Genomic DNA, 24,926 nt, shown 5'->3' with positions numbered 1-24,926 from the left:
AAGTGTGTGGCAGTCTTGGTAGATGTTGTTTCAGTGTCGACTACGCCACCCGTTGATTTGCGGTCACAAGGCCGCCGCTGCAGAACAGTCCGCTGAGGCCGGTAGTATGTGTGCAGCAATGGTGGTATAACCCCCAACGGGAGGGGTATGGCCTCAGGGCAGGTGGTGCGGATGATGAAGGTAGTGATAGTGCAGAAAGGAGAGTCAGAGACGTGAGATGCAGTTTCAGGGTTTTTACTCACTGATGTTGCTTTAGTCACTTCGGCCGGGAGTGACCCGAGCCGTACTGCATTCACCAGGTGCGGGACTCGGCTAACCCCCAGGCAGTTCCGGAGCGTGGTCCTGAGCTTCCCTCTCACTCTCTTTCTCCTGGCCGTCCCCACCAGGGATCCACCTTTGTCCGGTTCCCTTGGGCCTTCTACGGTAAAACATTCTCTGGCTTTCCTGACCCTACTCTTGGTGTACCTTCCTGGTGGATGTGGTGAGGGTCGTGGCAAAACTTGACCACGACCTCCGGTTCCTGGTTAAGGGTTACTTTTGCCTCCGCCAGCTTGGGATCCGGTGCCCTCTTCTGCCAACCCTTCACCCTTTTGGCTTAATTCTGGGATCTTAGGGTTCCCTCTTTTCTGCGTCTCTGGGCCTTCCTTCTTCCTCTCCACTACAAGCCTGGCCCTGGAGCTGGGCCCAGCGGGAGCCACAGCTCCTAGTCAGCCCTCCTGGCTGAACTCTCCTTCAGCTTCTCCTCAGACTGACTGACTGACCCTGTCCTAAGATGGTGCCCACCATATATACTCCCTCTATGTGTGAGCCCAGGTGACCAGCACCCAATGGGCTCCTAGCTTTACCCAGAGTACTCCCCCTATCTGCCCCTACACTACTGGGATGTTCCACCCCCCCTCCCACTCCAGCCAGGGACAGACGCTGTCGTACCTGCACATTTACTTGGTGGGAGTACCGTAGTTCTGTCCCCCGGAAATGGGATGTATGTAGTGCATGCAGCCTACTGAGCTCAGTCCCACACTCCATCCTTACCCGGGAGTGGAATACCACACCTCTGGAGTGAGGTGCAATACCCCTGTAGCAGCCGAGTCCTCAGGGTGCTACACATCCATTGCAAATCAATTACAATAATGAGGTGCATAATTTCTATACTTAACCACAAAGGTTAATACATTATACACTGCTCAAAAAAATAAAGGGAACATTCAATTAACACATCCTAGATCTGAATGAATGAAATCTTCTCATTGAATACTTTGTTCTGTACAAAGTTGAATGTGCTGACAACAAAATCACACAAAAATCATCAATGGAAATCACATTTATTAACCAATGGAGGCCTGGATTTGGAGTCACCCCCAAAATTAAAGTGGAAAAAAATACTACAGGCTGATCCAACTTTGATGTAATGTCCTTAAAACAAGTCAAAATGAGGCTCAGTATTGTGTGTGGCCTCCACGTGCCTGTATGACCTCCCTACAACACCTGGGCATGCTCCTGATGAGGCTGAGTATTGTGTGTGGCCTCCACGTGCCTGTATGACCTCCCTACAACGCTTGGGCATGCTCCTGATGAGGCTGAGTATTGTGTGTGCCCTCCACGTGCCTGTATGACCTCCCTACAACACCTGGGCATGCTCCTGATGAGGCTGAGCATTGTGTGTGGCCTCCACGTGCCTGTATGACCTCCCTACAATGCTTGGGCATGCTCCTGATGAGGCTGAGTATTGTGTGTGGCCTCCACGTACCTGTATGACCTCCCTACAACGCCTGGGCATGCTCCTGATGAGGTTGTGGATGGTCTCCTGTGGGATCTCCTCCCAGACCTGGACTAAAGCATCCGCCAACTCCTGGACAGTCTGTGGTGCAATGTGACGTTGGTGGATGGAGCGAGACATGATGTCCCAGATGTGCTCAATCGGATTCAGGTCTGGGGAACGGGCGGGCCAGTCCATAGCTTCAATGCCTTCATCTTGCAGGAACTGCTGACACACTCCAGCCACATGAGGTCTGGCATTGTCCTGCATTAGGAGGAACCCAGGGCCAACCGCAGCAGCGTATGGTCTTACAAGGGGTCTGAGGATCTCATCTCGGTACCTAATGGCAGTCAGGCTACCTCTGGCGAGCACATGGAGGGCTGTGCGACCCTCCAAAGAAATGCCACCCCACACAATTACTGACCCACTGCCAAACCGGTCATGCTGAAGGATGTTGCAGGCAGCAGATCGCTCTCCACGGCGTCTCCAGACTCTGTCACGTCTGTCACATGTGCTCAGTGAGAACCTGTTTTCATCTGTGAAAAGCACAGGGCGCCAGAGGCGACTCTGACAATCCTGGAGTTCTGTGGCAAATGCCAAGCGTCCTGCACGGTGTTGGGCTGTGAGCACAACCCCCATCTGTGGACATCAGGCCCTAATACCACCCTCATGGAGTCGGTTTCTAACCATTTGTGCAGACACATGCACATTTGTGGCCTGCTGGAGGTCATTTTGCATGGCTCTGCCAGTGCTCCTCCTGTTCCTCCTTGCACAAAGGCGGAGGTAGCGGTCCTGCTGCTGGGTTGTTGCCCTCCTACGGCCCCCTCCACGTCTCCTGGTGTACTGGCCTGTCTCCTTGTAGCGCCTCCAGCCTCTGGACACTAAGCTGACAGACACAGCAAACCTTCTTGCCACAGCTCGCATTGATGTGCCATCCTGGATAAGCTGCACTACCTGAGCAACTTCTGTGGGTTGTAGAGTCCGTCTCATGCTTCCACGAGTGTGAAAGCACAACCCATATTCAAAAGTGACCAAAAAAGCATTGGTACTGAGATGTGGTCTGTGGTCCCCACCTGCAGAACCACTCCTTTATTGAGTGTGTCTTGATAATTGCCAATAATTTCCATCTATTGTCTATTCCATTTGCACAGCAGCATGTGAAATTGATTGTCAATCAGTGTTGCTTCCTCAGTGGACAGTTTGATTTCACAGAAGATTGATTTACTTGGAATTATAGTCTGTTGTTTAAGTGTTCCCTTTATTTTTTTGAGCAGTGTATATCAACATAATTGGCATGTATACAGTGTACAGAAAAGCATTAATTAGTTATTAAGTGACAGGTGTGATTTGTGGCAGGACTCAGCCCATCAAAGCATATGTTACAAAATCCAGCATCTTATGAATTGAACTGTGCATGTTATAGTAAAAAAAATAAGTAAATTAACCAATTGTGTATAGGATAAAGATTTCGGTTTGGTGAGATGGCTTTCTTAATTGCTATATCTTGTTGATTTTTGAAGCTGGCACAATTTTTTTCCAGTCAAGATTTGATGAGTGACAAGGTTTCTATGTGTTAGGGGGATGGTTGCAAACAACTTTATTAAATAATGTAAAGCCTGGTGGACTGCGGCCGAACACCTTCCGGGTAAGAAGGTAAAACAACCAACTTAAATAACAATTCCCTCCGTATTACAGCACACCGGAGCGGGAATAGTGATTCGCACTATCTCCGTTAACTGCACGAGAGATGTGTGATAAATAATGTATCTGTAGTCCTGTTGCAGCACAGGGACTGCACAGTTGGCGCTAGGATGCGTGTGTGACTCACGCCGGCGAATACATGCTCCCAGCCAGCGTGCTACTGGACTGAGGAGAATCTCTCCACGTGGCTTACAGGTGGTACCGGGAATAGGGTGTCTGCAGACTGCTCGGGGTGTAAGGCGACCCCTTTGTCGGAGCCAGACTGTCAGATGAAGCTACCTGCCTATTTCATCTAAGCCTACCTATTTCCACTAAACCTGCCTGCCAGAAACTAAAGCACACGTGGAGCCTAAGAGACCAAGCGTCCACACCACACCATCACAGCTCAATGATCAGAGCGCGCCGCCATGTTTGTGGGTGGGCTTTTTAAAGATTAAGCCCTGCCCATCGTCGCACCATTGGTGACGTCACCCGCGACCAATCAGGCGGTGCCAGGTCACCGGAGCAGCTGACTCCCAAACCACCAATCACGGTCCGCCATGTCACGGGAATACTCAGTACAGAGAATCCTGGACTTAGGTTTTAACAGCCCGGTCTCCCTCCGCAACCTATCCTTCATGTTGCTAGGAACAAAGACCCAAAAGACAACCTGTACCTCTCGTGGACCAGCTAGGCGTTGGGACTGACGACGATGCTGAGCAGCATCAGCCCTGGCTGGACCAAAATGGGAAACCACAGAAGGTTCTGGACCCATTACGAATCCAGAAAACACCCGATGCCTAACGTCATCCCCCTCCACTTGATGCTCATTTTCTTCAACGAGCAGGGAAGCAAGAATGTGGTCCACCGGTTCACAGGGATGATCCTCAGATCCATGACCCCTCCAGTGTACTGGGTAACCTTTTTTCCCACAAACCATCTTAGACCCCATAATAGCCTGCACCTCGAGATTATCACCCCTGGTGTCTGTAACAGGTTGGGGTTCAGCGAGTTTTGTCAGGTGAACGGGTTTAAGGAGCGACACATGGAAAGTGTCGTGACTCCTCAGGTGTCGTCGTGACTCCTCAGGTGTCGTGGTAACTGTAACCGGTATATTGCAGAGTTTACTTGGGCCAAAATTTTGAAAGGACCAATAAAGCGGGGGGGCAAACTTAGCAGATTCCCCGCGTACTTTAGTATTGCGAGCCGTGAGCCGCACTCTGTCGCCCGGATAGAATACAGGAGCAGGACAACAAAGAGTGTCAGTCGACTCACTATCTGTGGAGTCCGCCACGGGTAACGGGTGGAGAAGGCCAGCCGGACTTTGACGGGATGATTTATCTCTCGCACAGAAGGCACACGCAAGAACGTATTCCTTAACGTCCTGCTGCCACCGGGGCCACCATTAGGACCGTTGAAGGGACTTTGTGGTACGTTTGACCCCAAAATGGGCTCCGATCTTAGGGGCATGAGCCCAGGAGAGCACCTCATTTTGTAGATTAGGGGGAACAGGGGCGGAACTACCGTCCGTGCAGCCCGTTCATTGAACGGGGGCCCCGAGGGAGAGGGGGCCCCTCCAGCCTCCAGCAGGGCCGCCATCAGGGCAGTCATGCCCTGAGTCCAGTATGGGGCCCGGCCGGTAGGGGCCCCCTCGGAGCCCCGTTGGGGGCCCCCCTCTTGTGCGTCTCTCTCCTCATGAGGCCCCCGGCCCCATGCTAAGCGCCGGGTCCGGGACATCTCAGCGCTGCGCTGCTGCGGCAGCGCCTTCATGATTCCCCTGATTTCCGGTCATGTGACGGCGCCGTCACATGGCCGGAAGTCAGGAGAACTTGGTGTCAGCGATTTGGACGAGCGCCAGGATTCTGCAGGGATCGCATGGGGGTAAGTATAACAAGTTTTATTTTTTTTTAAATGCAATTAACTAGGAGTGGGGGGAATGGGAGATGCACATGTGTGGGGGGGGAGATGGGAGATGCACATGTGGGGGGGGGGATGGGAGATGCACATGTGGTGGGGGGGAGATAAGAGATGCACATGGGGGGGATGAGAGATGCACATGTGGGGGGGGAGATGGGAGATGCACATGTGGGGGGGGGAGATGAGAGATGCACATGTGGGGGGGAGATGAGAGATGCACATGTGGGGGGGAGATGAGAGATGCACATGTGGGGGGGGAGATGAGAGATGCACATGTGGGGTGGAGGATGAGAGATCCACATGTGGGGGGGGAGATGAGAGATGCACATGTGGAGGGGGAGATGAGAGATGCACATGTGGGGGGGGAGAGGAGAGATGCACATGTGGGGGGGATGGGAGATGCACATGTGGGGGGGGTGAGATATGCACATGTGGGGGGGGGAGATGAGAGATGCACATGTGGGGGGGAGGTGAGAGATGCACATGTGGGGGAGGGGGATGAGAGATGCACATGTGGGGGAGCGGGATGAGAGAGGTGCACATGTGGGGGAGGGGGATGAGAGAGGTGCACATGTGGGGGGGGGGAGATGAGAGATGCACATGTGGGGGGGAGGTGAGAGATGCACATGTGGGGGGGAGGTGAGAGATGCACATGTGGGGGAGGGGGATGAGAGATGCACATGTGGGGGAGGGGGATGAGAGAGGTGCACATGTGGGGGAGGGGGATGAGAGACGTGCACATGTGGGGGGAGGGGGATGAGAGAGGTGCACATGTGGGGGAGGGGGATGAGAGAGGTGCACATGTGGGGGAGGGGGATGAGAGATGTGCACATTGGGGGGATGAGAGATGTGCACATGGGGGGGTGAGAGATGTGCACATGGGGGGATGAGAGAGGTGCACATGGGGGGGTGGTGAGAGCTGCACATGTGGGGGGATGAGAGATGCACATGGGGGGGTGAGAGAGGGGCACATGTGGGGGAGGGGGATGAGAGAGATGCACATGTGGGGGAGGGGGATGAGAGAGGTGCACATGTGGGGGGAGGGGGATGAGAGAGGTGCACATGTGGGGGAGGGGGATGAGAGATGTGCACATGGGGGGGTGAGAGATGTGCACATGGGGGGATGAGAGATGTGCACATGGGGGGGTTTGAGAGCTGCACATGGGGGGGTTTGAGAGCTGCACATGGGGGGTTTGAGAGCTGCACATGGGGGGTTTGAGAGCTGCACATGGGGGAATTGGGAGAAAATGAGCTGCACATTGGGGAATTGGGAGTAGGGGGATAATGAGCTGCACATAATGAATGTGGGGTGGGGGAGAGTAAATGATGATGGGTTGGGGAGAGCACGGACATGATATAATGAATTGGGGCAGGGGGTGCATGTAAATAATGAATGCGGGGAGCAGGAGGTACAGAGTAGGGGGCGTTGCGGATGCAGGAGTGTAACTGGTAACAAATTGGCGGAAAGAGTAGAGGTTCTAATTAAGTGCCAATTTACAGTTAATGGGGGCACCGTGGTGGATTACAATTTATATTTGGAATGGTAGGTTGTATAATAACTAACCATATATTGATGGTGGATGCACGTCTGTATTCAGCTGCGTAATGTAGAAGTTGGGGAATGTGCTCTAGATAACTGTGTTATTTTATGCAGAGACGAGTCCTGGCTGGAAGACGTGATGGCGGTCTGTGCTGGATGAAAGAGAAAAGCGTAGCTGAAGGACTTCACCTAGAGACGTCACCAGTGAGTCAGTGTATTACATGTACACTTACACTATATACTATGTACCGGGCTCCTGTGTATAATGTCACTGGTGATCACTGTATTACCTGTACACTATATACAGAGCTCCTGTGTATAATGTCACTGGTGATCACTGTATTACCTGTACACTGACACTATATACAGGGCTCCTGTGTATAATGTCACTGGTGATCACTAGATTACCTGGACACTTACATTATACATACCATGTATAGAGCTCCCGTGTATAATAACACTTATGGTAATATTAGTAATGTGGTGGTAATATTAGTAATGTGGTGGTAATATGTGGTCTGGTCATGGTGTGGCAGTTTTTCTCCCTTCTGTGTGGTATTATACGGTCACTATGTTGTGGTAATATGTGGTCTGGTCATGGTGTGGCGGTATTCCCTGTATGTGGTATAATTGGTCATTTTAAAAAAAAATGTATATGACACATTCCCTTAAAGAAAATTAAATAAAAATATATCTAAAAAGAGTATTGGATATTTTAAGAAAATTTTAATAGGTTAGAGTAGGGCCCGGCCAGAAGAGTCTACCTTATCGTGGTGGCGGCTTTAAAAATCTTTTGGCCAAAACAAAAGCTGCTGGCTATGTATGTGGCGCTGTCACATGGCCGAACGTTAGGAGAACCTGGTGGCAGCAACGTGGACGAGCGCCAGGATTCTGCAGGGATCGCATGGGGGTAAGTATAACAAGTTTTTTTTTTTTTAAATACAATTAATTAACTAGGAGTGGGGGAAATCAGAGATGCACGCGGGGGATGAGAGATGCACGGGGGGATGAGATGCACATGGGGGGGGATGAGAGATGCACATGGGGGGATGAGAGATGCACATGGGGGGGATGAGAGATGCACATGGGGGAGATGAGAGATGCACATGGGGGGATGAGAGATGCACATGGGGGGGATGAGAGATGCACATGGGGGGATGAGAGATGCACATGGGGGGGATGAAAGATGCACATGGGGGGATGAGAGATGCACGGGGGGGTGAGAGATGCACGGGGGGATGAGAGATGCACGGGGGGGATGAGAGATGCACGGGGGGGTGAGCTGCACATGGGGGGGATGAGAGCTGCACATGGGGGGGATGGGAGCTGCACATGGGGGGGGTTATGTTTACATAACTTTGTTGCCTTATGAAGGGCAGGGGGGCCCCCAAAAATTTCTTGCACAGGGGCCCACTACAGTCTGTGTCCGCCCCTGGGGGGAACGAATGACCTCCCTGACGGAACCTGGTTTAAGGACACTGGAGCCACCCTCCGCATACCTCCCGAAGTAACGGTGAGCCTGGGCTCGTCATCGTCCTCAGCCGTATCCATGGACTGGGACAAAAGGTCTACCCGAGGGTTCTTTTTGACATAATCTGACAAGACCTGGGTCTTGGGGACAGACAGAGGATCTGTGCCGGGAGCCACATCGGTAGAAGGGTCAGAGACTACCCTCCGGGTGACTGTAACCATACACTGAGACACACAATTCTCACTCCAGGAAGAAATTCTCCCCGTATTCCAGTCAATGTGTGGAGTGTGACAACGTAACCATGGAAGACCCAATAACACCTCATCTAATCCACCGGGAATAATAAGAAAGGAGATAACCTCTCGGTGACCCTGAGAAAATGACATGGTGAGGGGAATCGACTGGTGGGTGATTTGCGTGTCCAGGAGTGAACCGTTGACTACCCTAATGTTCATTGGTCTTGGCAGTAACTCTATAGGGATGGCATGCCTCTGGGCAAAAGTAGATGACAAAAAATTGCCATCGGCGCCAGAATCCACCCACACCTTGGCAGTAACCGCGGATGCTCCGAAGGACAATGTCACCTTATACAATAATTTGGAGGAAGAAGCCCCAGAATCTAACACACCTCCTCCAACGGTGGTTAGACACACTCGTTTTCCCGACTGCTTGGAACCCTTATTAACGGGGGACTCCAAGAGATGTGCAGGTCGGGAACGAGAAGAGCTAGACTCAGTTCGGGATATATCCATAGCCTCAGGCTCTGGGTCGGGAGTCGCGGGTTTGGAAATAGGTCTAGAGAAGGATGGTGCCAACTGACACTGAGATTAACTCCTCCAGGGAGGTTGGAATCTCTCTGGTAGATAGAGCATTTTTAATATGCCTAGCCAGACCCTTTCAGAACACCAGGATTAAAGACCGCTCAGACCAATCCAATTCAGCCGCTAAGGTTCTGAACTAGATGGCATAGTGGCTGGCGGTGACCGAACCCTGGACCAACGCAAGAAGCTTAAGAGCCGTATCATGCGTGACCTGAGGACCAAGGAAAACACTCTTTAGGGCATTAAGAAAGAGACCCGCATTAGCCACTACTGGGTCATTGCGCTCCCACAGAGGAGTAGCCCACTCCAGAGCCCTGTGGGAGAGTAACGAGATGACATAACCCACTTTGGCCCTTTCGGAGGGGAACCGTGCCTCCATCATCTCCAATTGAATGGAGCATAGGTTAATGAAACCTCTGCAGAATCTACTGCCACCAGAAAATTTTTCCGGGAGAGCAAAACGGGGTAATGGAGCAATTGCAGCTGCCGCAGCATTTACCGCAGCCGAGTTAACCACATTGGCTGCTTGAGAAGCCGCCTGGGTAGCTACTGCAGTGATATCAGCTACTGGGTCAGCTTGTTCCAGAGTCCTAAGTCTGGCCTCAGGTTGCTGTATATAGTGCTGAAGTTGCTGGTTGTCAGCCATGTTCGGCAAGACCCTGGCACTCTGATACTGTTAGGGGGACGGTTGCAAACAACTTTATTAAATAATGGAAAGCAATCGAACCCGGGGTCCGCGATGCAGCCTGGTGGACTGCGGCCGAACACCTTCCGGGTGAGAAGGTAAATCAACCAACTTAAATAACAATCCCCTCCGTGTTACAGCACACCAGAGCGGGAATAGGGATTCGCACTATCTCCGTTAACTGCACGAGAGATGTGCGATAAATAATGTATCTGTAGTCCTGTTGCCGCACAGGGACTACACAGTTGGCGCTAGGATGCGTGTGTGACTCACGCCGGCGAATACATGCTCCCAGCCGGCGTGCTACTGGACTGAGGAGAATCTCTCCACGTGGCTTACAGGTGGTACCGGGAATAGGGTGTCTGCAGACTGCTCGGGGTGTAAGGCGACCCCTTTGTCGTAGCCAGACTGTCAGATGAAGCTACCTGCCTATTTCCACTAAACCTGCCTGCCAGAAACTAAAGCACACGTGGAGCCCAAGAGACCAAGCGTCCACACAACACCATCACAGCTCAATGATCAGAGCGCGCCGCCATGTTTGTGGGCGGGCTTTTTAAAGATTAAGCCCTGCCCACCATCGCACCATTGGTGACGTCACCCGCGACCAATCAGGCGGTGCCAGGTCACCGGGTCAGCTGACTCCCAAACCACCAATCACGGTCCGCCATGTCACGGGCATGCTCAGTACAGAGAATCCTGGACTTAGGTTTTAACAGCCCTGTCTCCCTCCGCAACCTATCCTTCATGTTGCTAGGAACAAAGACCCAAGAGATAACCTGTACCTCTCGTGGACCAGCTAGGCATTGGGACTGACGACGATGCTGAGCAGCATCATCCACGGCTGGACCGGAATGGGATATCACAGAAAGTTCTGGACCCATTACGAATCCAGCAAACGCTTGACACCTAACACTATGCAACATTTATAAAATGTGAGTGGTGTCTGTAAGCATGCTCCTGAATTTTGATTGACAGCTCGCTCTGCAGCGCATCTTTGCAGAGCAAGCTGTCAATCAAAGTGCCGGTGGCCGCTCCATGTACGCCTCTATGACTTAAAGCTTGCGGCTGAAGGTATAAAGTTAATTTTCTCCTGGGAGCTGTGCACTTATTCAGACATCCACACAGCTTTGTAACACTCGCTCACACAGCTGTGGATTCTCTTAAGCAAAAGAATCGGATCAATTATGCTAATGCCACTCGGATCAAAGTCTGTCAGAGATTAATCCGAATATCGTCTTACTGTGATCTGATTCTCTAACAAGAGAGAATCGTATCACAAATAGAGAGAACTTCATTTCTCTATCTTCTCTGTTTCTGGGGAAATCAGACTGCACTGGGATGACTTCTGAGTGCAGTCCGATGTTTTACACACCCATAGACTTGTATGGGTGCGCAGGGTCTAATTCTTGGAGGCACCCGCAGTATGCTGCGATTCTTTTCTCATGCCGATTCGCTGGCGGCACTGTCCCATAGTAAAACACAGTCGAGTGCTATTTGATAAAATTTCAGATAGCACTCGGCCATGTAATACAATAGTGTGAGCGAGCCCTAATAGTGTTTGTGGACGTGACAGGTTCCATTTAAGTCAATATTTCACAAATATTGTGACATTTTCCATTTTTTAATTTTTGTTTTTTCCTCCTCTTCTTCCAAGAGCCAGAACTTTTTTTTATTTTTCCAGCCATATGGCCATATGAGGACTTGTTTTTTTGCAGAACGAGTTGTACTTTTGAATGACACCATCCATTTTAATATGTGAAGTACTGGAAAGCAGGAAAAATAAATCACTGTGTTGAAATAGCAAAAAAAGTGCAATTTCACAAATGTTTTTTGCATTTTTTTATTTACCATGTTCACTATTTGGTAAAACTGACCTTGGAATATGATTCCCCAGGTCAGTACAATTACGTAGATACCAAACATGTATAGTTTTTTTTTATATTTAAGTGGTGAAAATTTTTTTTGTAAATTCGTAAAAAAATAAAACTTTCTTGTGTCGCCATTTTCTGAGAACCGTAACATTTTTACTTTTTGGGATCTGGGGCTGTGTGATGGCTTATTTTTTTGGGCCCTGAACTGACGTTTCTCCATTTTGGGGTAGACACAACGTTTTCATTGCCTCTTACTGTAGTTTATTTCAATGTTGTGGCAACCAAAAAACCCTAATTCTGGCATTTCAATTCTTTTTCTCACTATGCCGTTTACCAATTGGACTAATTTATTTTAGATTGTGATAGATAAGACTTTTATGAACGCAGTGATACTAAATATGTTTTTTATTTTAAGGGGTGTGATTTGAACCTTTCTGTTTTTTAATTTTTTTTAATTTTTTTAAAACTTTTTCCTATGAATGCTGGCTACGGTCTGGCTTCGACAGAAGGATCGTGATGACAGGTATAGGGGTCTTCTACAGATCCTCAGCTGTCATCACAGCAAATCGATGCCCTGCAATCACGTCACGCATGCCTCGAAGGGAGCGTGGAACAACGCGCCCCCCTGCCGGCATGTGTTAAATGCGGCTGTCTGAGATTGGCAGCAGGATTTAACAGGTTAACATATGCGGGCGGAACTTCACTCCACCAGCATCTATTAGAGGCACATGATGGCTGATTATATCAGCCATCATCTGCCAGAAAAGATGTGGGCTCAGCATGTGAGCCCACATCAAAGTCAAGCAGCCGGCATATCAGATACAGTACTAGTATTTCATATGTCGGAAACAGGTTAAAGGAAGTCTGGCAGTCCCTAAATTCATATCAAAGTAAAGACAGGTACATGTAGATGCATTATAGTCATGAGCGAGTATCTTTGGTTAACCCTTTCAGCAAGTATCTTCAGCGTACTCGGTGATATGTTTGAATCACTTCCGTGTGCATGATTTGCGACTGTTTGACAGCTTTAATACATGTGAAGAATGCTTAATGAACAAGCATTCCTCACATGTATTAAAGCTGTCAAACAGTCGCAAATCATGTACACGGGAGTGATTCAAACATGTCACCGAGTACGCTGAAGATACTCTATACTCGCCCGAGCACACTCGCCGAAAGGGTTAATAGAAAATACTCGCTCGTCACTAATTATAGATTATTACACAATACAAAAAAAAAATCACAATTTGGCTGATGTTCGGACACTCTTGATTAGAGGCCGTTCATTTAGAAGAGAAGAAAGCAAACATAAAAGCCTGATATGTGTCTATGAGGCAGCTAATTTGTGTGGAGAGAACAGTTTGTGCATTCTGATCTATATGTGTACAGTGATATATGGCGTTCTGAGCGCGGCCAAACACTAATTTTGTTCTTTTCCATAAGAGACAGTTCACCGTGTAGACCTGGAATAACCATGGAACGAAACCAAAACTCTGGCACTTTACGAGGGCAGCCTCTTGTCCTGCATTGCCTGGTGCGGCTCTGTAACCTGGAATTACCTAATGTTACTTGGTGTAAAATAGCCGGACAACAGTGTGATCAAGTGATAACCAGAGATGGGATCTACTCTAAGCTGGAGGACCAGAAAGAAGACAGCGCTGTTTATGTTCTGAAATTTGACTCTGTACAAATGAACGCCACTGGATATTATCAATGTAAAGCCAATTGGAAGGATCGGCAGATAATTGGCCGCACAGTAGAACTTGTCTTATCTGGTGAGTCCCATAGGTTTTCATTGTGATCATGTAAACTGTAAATTATATTAGCTCATAGGCCAGTGCAAAGGTGGGGTTTGGTTTCTTCTCGAGGAGACCACCAGTGGCCAAAGGGAAACTAATAGGCTATGATCGTTGGAAAAAGGTATGCACATTAGAAGAATGAGAGCTTTCTCTCTAGTGCCACCTATTGAAGTGCCACCTTCTGGAGGAGAACTAATTTATATTATAATTGTAAAGCCGTCTATAAGAATTAGCAGATAGTGAGCAGCGCAATACAACTTATTATATACTGTGAATGGCATAGGGGTTTTGGTAAAGTGTTTTTATTGTTGAGGTGATGTCACAGCTCTGCAGACAATAACAGACATTGGGAGAAGGGGCAGAAACTCAACGCTGGACCTGGGGACAGTGAGGAAAGAACAATTTAAAATGCATGGAGACACAGGTGTTTTGAAACCAGAAAACACCTTAGAGGACTTGGCAATTTTTATTTTTTGAGCTTTTTTTTTTTTTCTCCCTTTTTCTAAGAGTCATAATATTTTGATTGTTCCATTGAATTATAGATTTGAATAATACAATTAACTTTACATAAAATGTTCTGGAAAATAAATTGTTTGAGTTTCATGTAGAGATGAGTATATCTCTTCACATGACTTCGGTCCATAGTACAGGTCAGTGCTCTCTGGCCATGGACAGGACCTTCTGTGCGAATTTCCTTACCCCCCCCCGAGATCCCAGGCTCAATTTACAATTAGCCAGGCTGGTAAGATATCACCGATGCGAAGCACACCGTACAGATGACGTCATGCCAAGCCGGCGAATCGTACACCAAGCTGGATCAAGTTGAAGCTAAATCAAGAGCACCTCTCAGTTTCCAATACTAAAATCTCCTTTATTTTCTTCAGCCTTAGTCCTCCATGCTCAGTTAGCCAAGGAGAAGATTTATTTCTTCTCCTGTCACATCCCTTCTCCAGCAGTTCTGGTATGTGTGCCTACGATACAGCTCCTCTGTTAGTTGAGACACAGGTTTGTCCATGTGTGCAACGGACTGCACAAAGATGGCATGTTTATCAATGTTAGCCTATATGCAATTGTTAGTATATGAGGGATTTTCAATATGGACTTAATAAATCACAGGATACACTCAGGGCTGGTTTTAAACAAAGTGGGACCCTGAGAAAAAGTTAAGAATGGGGCCCAAATTTGAACATATTGTAACATTACAAAAGAAACATTTAGGTTGCTTTTACATGCACTGATTTCAAGCCGTTAAACAAGAGAGATCGACAATATTCAAGTCATTCAGTGCTTGTTTCCCGGCCTCTTTACACGGGCTGACAAAGAAAGATGGGGCAGAACGATCGCTAACAGATCAATCTGTCCCCAAACAGCATCATATTATCAGCAACAAATCTGTAGTTTACACCATGCGATGTGCTGCTGAGAACAAGGATTTTTGTTCCGGGATAAACAATCCAATCACTCGATGAATAAGCAGCATTTTGCTCGTTCGTTAGGTAATTGCCGACATGTCTACACCTATGAGCTCTCGTCTGCACTGCCGGAATTTATAAATGTGGATGTGACACACACACACCACTATATAACAAACACACATAAATATATACACATAGCGCACACATATATATATATATATATATATATATATATATATATATATATATATGTACACATAGTACATACATACATGTATATGCACATAGGACACATGCACTCATGTATATACGCAAAGCACATACCTGATAGCTACTGTTCTTGCTTTCTGGCATACACAGGGTAATGCAACCAGGGTGACACGAACAGGCTATACTTTCCATCTTCGAGGTTTAGAGAAGCAATGAACAAATTTCTTACATTTTAAATTGAATATGAAAATAAATGCAGTGCTTACAAAAATGACGATAAGATGAAAGAAAAAAAGACAAACATAAAAGACAAAAACAGTTTAAAGCAATATGGATAAAGAAACCTCTTCTGATTTGATCGGGGAGTGATTCTTTGCAGAGTAGATCACCGCAAAACTTTACTCTTACTCTTTACTCTTTCCTGGATGATAGATCTAAATGGGTCCCAAATACACCCCTCTCTCCTCCTACTAGTCAGGTAGTATGCTGCCAGATGTTCAGCGATATTGAATTTATTTACCTGATCTATAACACTATTCTCATCCATATTGCAAGCAAGAATAGTGCATGCAATGTCTGACAGCTCATTTGCTCATCTATAGGAGCTGTACAATGTATGGATGCGGCAGGCTTGATAATTTTAACATTTGTTTTGTACCCACTTATTCACTCAAAAAGGACCTTTCATCTCATTTTTATGTTGAACTGCACACATGATGTAATAATGGCTGCGGAGCAGAATAAAACTTTTTTTTGTTTTATTTCACCTCTACTTTGCTGAGATATTTGCAAAGTATGTGGCACTTAATGAGTTTTTTGTTTATAAGTCCAAGTGGGTGTTACCAGAGAGATTTCACTGGGGGTTTGTATTGTAGTTTTGTTTAGGTGACAAATACTTTTTCTTGCTAATATCGCTGCAACGGAGAGGTGAAATAATAACAAAAAAATATTTTTTTTTATTCTGCTTTGCATCACCTTTTACATCGTGTGCACGGTTCAACATGAAAAATTTGGTGGAAGGTTCTCTTTAAGGACTTGTGGTAGATCGCTCACTCGGCTGCACACGGAGGTAGACACAGGTCTTTAAATCTTTGATTGTTTTATTGTAATATTGCATAAACCAACCTTTAGTCCATAAAAATAAACACAGCCTGAGGGCAAAACAGGTAAACAAAGCAAAAACGGTAACACATAGAACACAGTCCTTGGAGTAGCAGGGATTCATCTGCTGAGAGTTCAGCAACTCCACATGGTTCAAACCCAAGCTCCCTCCTGGAGCTTACTTCTCCAGACATTGAACTCTGAATACCTCAGCTGGCCAAGTATTCAAACCTCCCCCAGACCACACCCTGGGGAGGAGATATGGAGAACAACCTCCCACCCTCTCTATGGTTGTTCTCATAAAAACACGCCCTTTGGAAATGGAGACTTAACCCCTCCTAGCACATAACATGCTGGAGGAAACTTAACGGTTTCAATTCACTGACGCCCATAGCCTCAGGGAAACATATCTCCCCTCCACCACTTTACCACTGACTTTGTCACATATCCCCCTCCCCTGCCCAAATCCGGAGGTTTTGGCACCTTCACTCGCTAAACAGGGAAGTCTGGACAGGGCGTCTGCGTTTCCATGTAGTTTCCCATGCCTGTGCTCTACATGAAAATTAAAATCTTGGAGTGCTAGGAACCACCTTGTTCCCCGGGCATTGTTCCCCTTCCTTTCCCTCATTCATCTCAGGGGTGCATGGTCTGACACTAGCCTGAACTTTCGGCCTAACAGGTAGTATCTTAGTGTCTCAACTGCCCATTTGATGGCCAAGCACTCCTTCTGTACGATGGCATAGTTTTTTTCACAGGAGGTGAGTTTCCTACTCAGGAAAAGGACTGGATGTTCATCCCCATCTATTTCCTGGGACAACACAGCTCCCAAACCGATCTTAGAAGCGTCAGTCTACACCACAAATTTCTTAGTGAACTCAGGCACGACTAAGACCGGCTGTCCACATAGAGCGAGCTTCAACTCGCCGATAATAGCCCACAATTCCCAGAAACGCACAAACTTGCTTCTTGGAGTTCGGTTGTGGCCAGTTTCGGATAGCCTCCACCTTCTTTACTTGCAGCTTTATTTCGTCCCTTCCGACAACGTAGCCCAAGTACTTTGCCTCTTCCTTCCCGATGGCGCACTTCTTTGGGTTTATTGTAAACCCTGCCTTCCTTAGTGCATCCAGTACCGCCTTGACCTTCTTTAAATGACCTTCCCAATCCAGGCTGAATATTACAATGTCTTCCAGGTAAGCCACGTACTTCTTGTGAGAGGCTAGTATCTGAACCATGGCCCTCTGGAAGTTAGCTGGGGCTCCCTGCAGACTGAATGGCATCCTGGTGTACTGGAAGCACCTGTCAGAAGGAGAGAAGGCTGTCTTTTCCTTGGCACTTGGGGACAAGAGAATCTGCCAGCACCCTTTCGTTAGGTCCAGGGTGATGATATATCTGGCTGACCCTAGCCTCTCAATAAGTTCATTGACACGGGGCATCAGATATGTGTCAAATTTTGATACCTCATTCAGCTTCTGGTAGTCATTACAGAACCACCATTCTCCATCCGGCTTCAGCACCAGGACAATGGGGCTGGACCAGCTGCTTTTTGACTCCTCGATGACGCCGAGGCTCAACATTCTCCTCACTTCTTTGGAGATCACCTCGCGGCGGGCTTCCGGAATCCGATATGGCCTCTGATTCACCCTCACATGTGGCTCTGTCAAGATTTCGTGTTCAACCACCTGCGCACAACCTGGCAGCTCTGACAGGTCACGGTTCCACTGAAGCAGCTCTAGGCACTGTTGCTTTTGAGCCGGTGACTGTTTCTCTGCCACTGTGACATCCTCGATACAGGCTTCAGGCTGGGTCTCCAGGCACGTAGCTATCACTGTCTCGCAGTTTGAGCAGGTTATCGTGATATACCTGATATGGCTTACTTCTTCCTGGTTGGTGAACCTTGTAGTTGACGTCACTCAACTTTTCGACCACCTCATATGGCCCTTGCCACTTAGCCAGGAATTTACTCTCCACTGTTGGGATCAACACCAACACCCGGTCTCCAGGGCTGAACTGTCTCAGTCTCGCCGATCAATTGTAGACTCTTGCCTGGGCCTCTTGGGCTTGAAGGAGGTTCTCTCTTACAATCGGCATCACCCTCACGATCTGGTCTTGCATCTGGGCTACATGCTCGATGACGCTCCGGTGGGGTGTCACCTCGGCTTCCCAGGTCTCCTTCATGATGTCCAGCGGTCCCCGAGGATGCCGCCCGTAAAGCAGCTCAAAGGGTGAGAACCCCGTAAAGGCCTGGGGAACTTCCCTAATGGAGAATAATAGCAGGTAGGGAAGTAGGCAATCCCAGTCTCAGCCATCCTTCTCCACAACGCTTTTTAGCATAGACTTTAGGGTCTTGTTGAATCTCTCAACCAGGCCGTCCATGTACCGTACTGTGTACTGTCCATGCAAATGGTACACAGACGTCCAGAGTCCCTTGGTCTGTCTGGATCTCCTTTGGCAGGCAAGTTCGGGAGAAAATATGGACTAGTTCACACGCTATACTCTGGACAGAGGAGTTTCTCAATGGTACCGCCTCTGGGTATCGTGTTGTATAGTCCAGCACCACCAGGATGTATTGGTGACTAGAGATGAGCATTGTTCTACTCGAACTGTTCGCCAATCTCAAATTCGAGCTGTTTTGGGCGGTGTTCGAGCCGGTCGGCGAACACGAATAATTTGAGAAAAATTCGGCTGTTCGAGGTTATGTTCGATAACTGTTCGTGCACCAAAATCATAACTGGATTTTTTCTCAGTAATGATGAAAATTATTGTTAATACGCAGTTTGAGTGTACAGCGGGGCGGGGGGAGGGGCAGGGGATGGATCTCTGCAGGAACAATGAAGATCTCCATTTTTTTTTCTCTTTCCCGCATTTGCAGTGGGGAGGTGCAATCTGTCAGCCTATCAGCAGCGCACACACGGAGCGAAGTGCTTTTTTTCACACAAGCAAGGGCATGTGTGATTGGCAGTGTATGTCACATGTCCTTGCCCTATAAGACCAAGCCATTTTCCCCGTTGCCACCATTTTCTCACTGCTGCAGCTGCGTGTTAGACGGCACCGCTGTTGCTGTGTGCTCTATACCTTGTTAATTTTAAGCCAATTTTCGCACAAATATACAGATAGCTTGGGAGTAGGGAATAGTTGTGATTGCAGTCCTTTTAAGGACTAGGTTACAGCATTTCCTACGACTTTTATCAGGCAGGTCTGTGCTCTTAAATACATAGATTGTGGGAGTAAAGACTAATTGTAATTGGAGTCCTTTTCAGGACTAGGTTACATCAGTTCCTATCAGTTTTTGCCAGGCAGGTCTGTGCCAGTGCTGTGCAAGTTTTTTTCACAGCATTTGGCTGAATCTAGCAAAGCTAATCCTTTTTGGCCTATTGCAGAGTGTGTTAGTCAGTGGAGTAGCCTATCTGTGTTGCAAGATATACCACCTGTGTATAGAATACCAATTTTTTTACTGCACCTAGTGAAGTAAAATCTTTTGGGCATAGCATCATTCTATTAGTCCATCTATACTGACCTCCATCAGGTTGCAAACTGAATATAATTTTTTTCTGCATCTAGCTCTGAAAAAATATTTGGGCTTCTAGCAGTGTGTGGGACTTGGTCTATTAGTCCATCTATACTGACCTCCATCAGGTTGCAAATTAAAAATAATATTTTTCTTCATTTAGCTCTGAAAAAATATTTGGGCTTCTAGCAGTGTGTGGGACTTGTTCTATTAGTCCTTCTATACTGACCTCCAGCAGGTTGCAAATTGAATATAATTTTTTTCTGCATCTAGCTCTGAAAAAATATTTGGGCTTCTAGCGGTGTGTGGGACTTGGTCTATTAGTCCATCTATACTGACCTCCATCAGGTTGCAAATTAAAAATAATTTTTTTCTGCATCTAGCTCTGAAAAAATATTTGGGCTTCTAGCAGTGTGTGGGACTTGGTCTATTAGTCCATCTATACTGACCTCCATCAGGTTGCAAATTAAAAATAATTTTTTTCTTCATTTATCTCTGAAAAAATATTTGGGCTTCTAGCAGCGTGTGGGACTTGTTCTATTAGTCCATCTATACTGACCTCCATCAGGTTGCAAATTAAAAATATTTTTTTTCTGCATCTAGCTCTGAAAAAATATTTGGGCTTCTAGCAGTGTGTGGGACTTGGTCTATTAGTCCATCTATACTGACCTCCATCAGGTTGCAAATTAAAAATATTTTTTTTCTGCATCTAGCTCTGAAAAAATATTTGGGCTTCTAGCAGTGTGTGGGACTTGGTCTATTAGTCCATCTATACTGACCTCCATCAGGTTGCAAATTGAATAAAAAAATTTTCTGCATCTAGCTCTGAAAAAATATTTGGGCTTCTAGCAGTGTGTGGGACTTGGTCTATTAGTCCATCTATACTGACCTCCATCAGGTTGCAAATTAAAAATAATTTTTTTCTGCATCTAGCTCTGAAAAAATATTTGGGCTTCTAGCAGTGTGTGGGACTTGGTCTATTAGTCCATCTATACTGACCTCCATCAGGTTGCAAATTAAAAATAATTTTTTTCTTCATTTAGCTCTGAAAAAATATTTGGGCTTCTAGCAGTGTGTGGGACTTGTTCTATTAGTCCTTCTATACTGACGTCCAGCAGGTTGCAAATTGAATATAATTTTTTTCTGCATCTAGCTCTGAAAAAATATTTGGGCTTCTAGCGGTGTGTGGGACTTGGTCTATTAGTCCATCTATACTGACCTCCATCAGGTTGCAAATTAAAAATAATTTTTTTCTGCATCTAGCTCTGAAAAAATATTTGGGCTTCTAGCAGTGTGTGGGACTTGGTCTATTAGTCCATCTATACTGACCTCCATCAGGTTGCAAATTAAAAATAATTTTTTTCTGCATCTAGCTCTGAAAAAATATTTGGGCTTCTAGCAGTGTGTGGGACTTGGTCTATTAGTCCATCTATACTGACCTCCATCAGGTTGCAAATTAAAAATAATTTTTTTCTTCATTTAGCTCTGAAAAAATATTTGGGCTTCTAGCAGTGTGTGGGACTTGTTCTATTAGTCCTTCTATACTGACCTCCAGCAGGTTGCAAATTGAATATAATTTTTTTCTGCATCTAGCTCTGAAAAAATATTTGGGCTTCTAGCGGTGTGTGGGACTTGGTCTATTAGTCCATCTATACTGACCTCCATCAGGTTGCAAATTAAAAATAATTTTTTTCTTCATTTAGCTCTGAAAAAATATTTGGGCTTCTAGCAGTGTGTGGGACTTGTTCTATTAGTCCTTCTATACTGACGTCCAGCAGGTTGCAAATTGAATATAATTTTTTTCTGCATCTAGCTCTGAAAAAATATTTGGGCTTCTAGCAGTGTGTGGGACTTGGTCTATTAGTCCATCTATACTGACCTCCATCAGGTTGCAAATTGAATAAAAAAAATTTCTGCATCTAGCTCTGAAAAAATATTTGGGCTTCTAGCGGTGTGTGGGACTTGGTCTATTAGTCCATCTATACTGACCTCCATCAGGTTGCAAATTAAAAATAATTTTTTTCTGCATCTAACCCAGCCAATAGTTTTGGCCTAATACCACAGTTTGGCCACTCAGCTCTGCTCGGTTACCATCCATTGTTTTTTTGTGCAAACAACTCCAGAGTTGTGAATTAGTTAACCACCAAAATGAGTGGAAAAAGGCCTGCTGCTGGTGGAAAGGGGAATAGGCGTGTTGGGAAGGGGAAAAAAGGTTGTGTCCGTGGGGTAGGTGCAGAAGAAAGACCATCTTCCAGCCAAACTAAAATGTCTACTTCTTTTAGCGGACAATGTGATAAGATCCCTTTCTTACGGCCACGCCAATCGCTACAAATTCCAGATGAGGCACAAAAACAGCAGGTGCTTCAACGGATATCAAGTGCTCCTTTAAGTGGGCTCTCCTCCACATCAACTTCAACATCACAAATACTCCAGTCCTCAAAGGTGTCACCCAAATCGCACTTGCTTCCTCACAGCTCCCAAATCTCCAGCTGCCCGTCTGAGTATGAGGTAGAACAGATGGTTGAGTCTGCAGAGCTGTTTACTCATACTATAGCCTGGGAATCAGAGGTCGACTCCAGCGCTTCTGTGAATCCAGACGAGGAAATGATCTGCACTGATGCCCAGAATCTTTATGAGTCGGATCCAGGACCAGACGCAGAAGGTTCTGACCATAATGTAGACCCTCATTCCCAAACTGTAACTCCTGTTGGTGGAGACAATGAGGAAGACGATGATAAGACTCAAATACCTGATTGGAGCGACAACTTTAGTTTTTTGTCAGGGCAGGAACAGGTTGGCTCTGAGGACGACGGGTGTGATAACGCACAGGGTGATGATGATGAGGTCGGAGATCCCACTTACTGTCAACCCACAGTCAGCCAAGAGATGAGGTCAGCAGAGGAGGTGGAGGAAGATGCTAGTGACGACGAGGTCAGGTTGCGCCTTCCTGGACAGAGACGTAGTACTGGAAGCACGTCAACAACTGCATCCTCAAACACAACTCTGCCTCTCACCACAAGTCGTGGTGGCTCTTCAGGTCGCATGGGTGCTAAGCCTTGCATAGCCTGGGCATTTTTTCAGATCGATAAAGATGACCCAACTCGTGTTATCTGTAACATTTGTCAGCAAAAGCTAAGTAGAGGCCAAAAAATACATAGTTTGAGTACTTCATGCATGAACCGGCACATGGACATGAAGCATAAGTTGCAGTGGGAAGCTCAGTGTGCTACAATGCGGTCTAGCCGGCCGGGCCAACCACCGTCTGCCATATCTTGTGCATCCGCGGCCTCTTCATCCTCTGTGACTGGGGGGACAGCAGTCACACCTGTTTTGGGGCGCAGACCTGCCACCTCTTTACCCGCAACAGCCAGCGTGATTGGCAGGTCATCATTTTCTTTGGAGGTGGTAACACCAGCTGGTCTTGAGCGCTGTCCGACATCGATAGCACCACCTTTGGATCAAGGCAACCTAACATGTCCGCCTGCATCTTCCTCACAGACCGGCAGTTTGCCGGGGACACCCTTATCAACCCCGTCTAAGCACAATAGCCAGCCCTCGGTCCCTCAGATGTGGACAAGTAAAAGACCATTTCCTCCTAGCCATGAGAAAGCTAAGAGGTTGAATTTCACCATCTGCAAGCTCTTGGCTACAGAAATGCTGCCTTTCCGCCTGGTGGACACAGAGGATTTTCGAGACCTTATGTCCGTCGCAGTGCCCCAGTACCAGATGCCCAGTCGGCACTACTTCTCAAAGAAAGGTGTGCCTGCGCTCCACCAGCATGTCGCACACAACATCACCGCTTCTTTGAGAAACTCTGTGTGTGACAGGGTGCATTTCACCACAGACACTTGGACGAGTAGGCATGGACAGGGGCGTTACATGTCGCTGACTGGGCACTGGGTAACTATGGTGACAGCAGGACAAGGGGCTGCTGTCCAAGTCTTGCCGTCCCCACGAGTTGTGCGTCAATCCTCTTTATGTCATTTTTCCTCCACTGCTTCTGCCTCCTCAACCTCCTCTCGGTCTTCCACCTGCACCCAAAGCCTGTCTGGTCATGCCACAAGCTTTCTAACTGCGCAGAAGGGATCCTGCACACCTCCTTACTATGCTGGCAGTAGGGCTCAACGTCATCAGGCGGTTTTTACATTGAAATGTCTGGGAAATGTGAGTCACACAGCTGAGGAGTTGTGGTCAGCTCTGGAGAACCAATTTCATGAATGGTTGTCTCCACTGGACCTGAAACCAGGGAAGGCCGTGTGCGACAATGCTGCAAACCTGGGTGCGGCCCTTCGCCGGGGCAATGTCACACACGTGCCTTGTATGGCTCACGTGTTGAACCTGGTTGTCCAGCAATTTTTAGCCCACTATCCCAGACTAGATGGCCTTCTGCAGAGGGCACGGTCGCTGTGTGCTCACTTCCGCCGTTCGCATCCCGCAGCTCAGCGACTTACATCTCTACAGAAGTCGTTGGGCCTGCCACTTCACCGGCTAAAATGCGATGTGCCTACCCGGTGGAATTCAACTCTGCACATGTTGCAGCGACTGTGGCAGCACCGACAAGCCCTGGTGCAATACGTTCTGATGCATAGCCTGGGCCAACGAGATTCAGAGGTGGGGCAAATCACGCTGGAGGAGTGGTCTCAGATCAGGGACCTATGCACCCTTCTGCACAGTTTTGAAATGGCGACGAAGATGTTTAGTGCTGACGATGCCATTATCAGCATGACTATTCCGGTGATTTACATGCTGGAGCACATGTTAAACAGAATTCGGAGTCAGGTGGTGGCACAAGAGGAGGTGGAGGAAGTAGAGGAGGAGGAGTTGTATGCGGAAGGGCTAACATCTGCAAGGTCCAGACGGTCGGCAGCACCAAGGCGGCAGGCATGTGAGGGTGGGGGAGATGATTTTACCAGGGCGCATGGTAGCAGCCAAACTAGTGAGGAAGGTGCAGGAGCCCAGGAAGAAGTGGAGGACGAACTGATGGAAGACTCATCAGATGAGGGAGACCTTGATCACATTTCTGTTGTGCGAGGTTGGGGGGAGAGGACAGAGGAAGGAAGCATGATTGCTACCTCGCCACCAACACAACAGGGACTTGGTGCTCCTGGATGCGCAACACACATGAGTGCCTTCTTGCTGCACTACCTGCAACATG

General features: G+C 47.4%; 1 protein-coding gene across 2 annotated transcripts in view; it reads left to right on the top strand.

Annotated features, from left to right (window-relative positions):
• LOC141239390 (B- and T-lymphocyte attenuator-like) overlaps positions 1–24,926 on the top strand; it is a 51,646-nt gene that overhangs the window by 14,155 nt on the left and 12,565 nt on the right. For both annotated transcript variants that reach the window (XM_073668534.1, XM_073668533.1), the window contains exon 2: positions 13,187–13,516. In XM_073668534.1, the coding sequence (XP_073524635.1) occupies positions 13,187–13,516 (330 nt within the window). The remainder of the gene's footprint in view (positions 1–13,186; positions 13,517–24,926) is intronic.

This window comes from Phyllobates terribilis, unplaced genomic scaffold, assembly GCF_046119375.1.
Source record: "Phyllobates terribilis strain yellow unplaced genomic scaffold, ASM4611937v1 Scaffold_2__4_contigs__length_985480577, whole genome shotgun sequence".
Classification (NCBI taxonomy): Eukaryota; Metazoa; Chordata; class Amphibia; order Anura; family Dendrobatidae; genus Phyllobates; species Phyllobates terribilis.
This window is presented reverse-complemented; position numbering and strand designations above follow the sequence as displayed.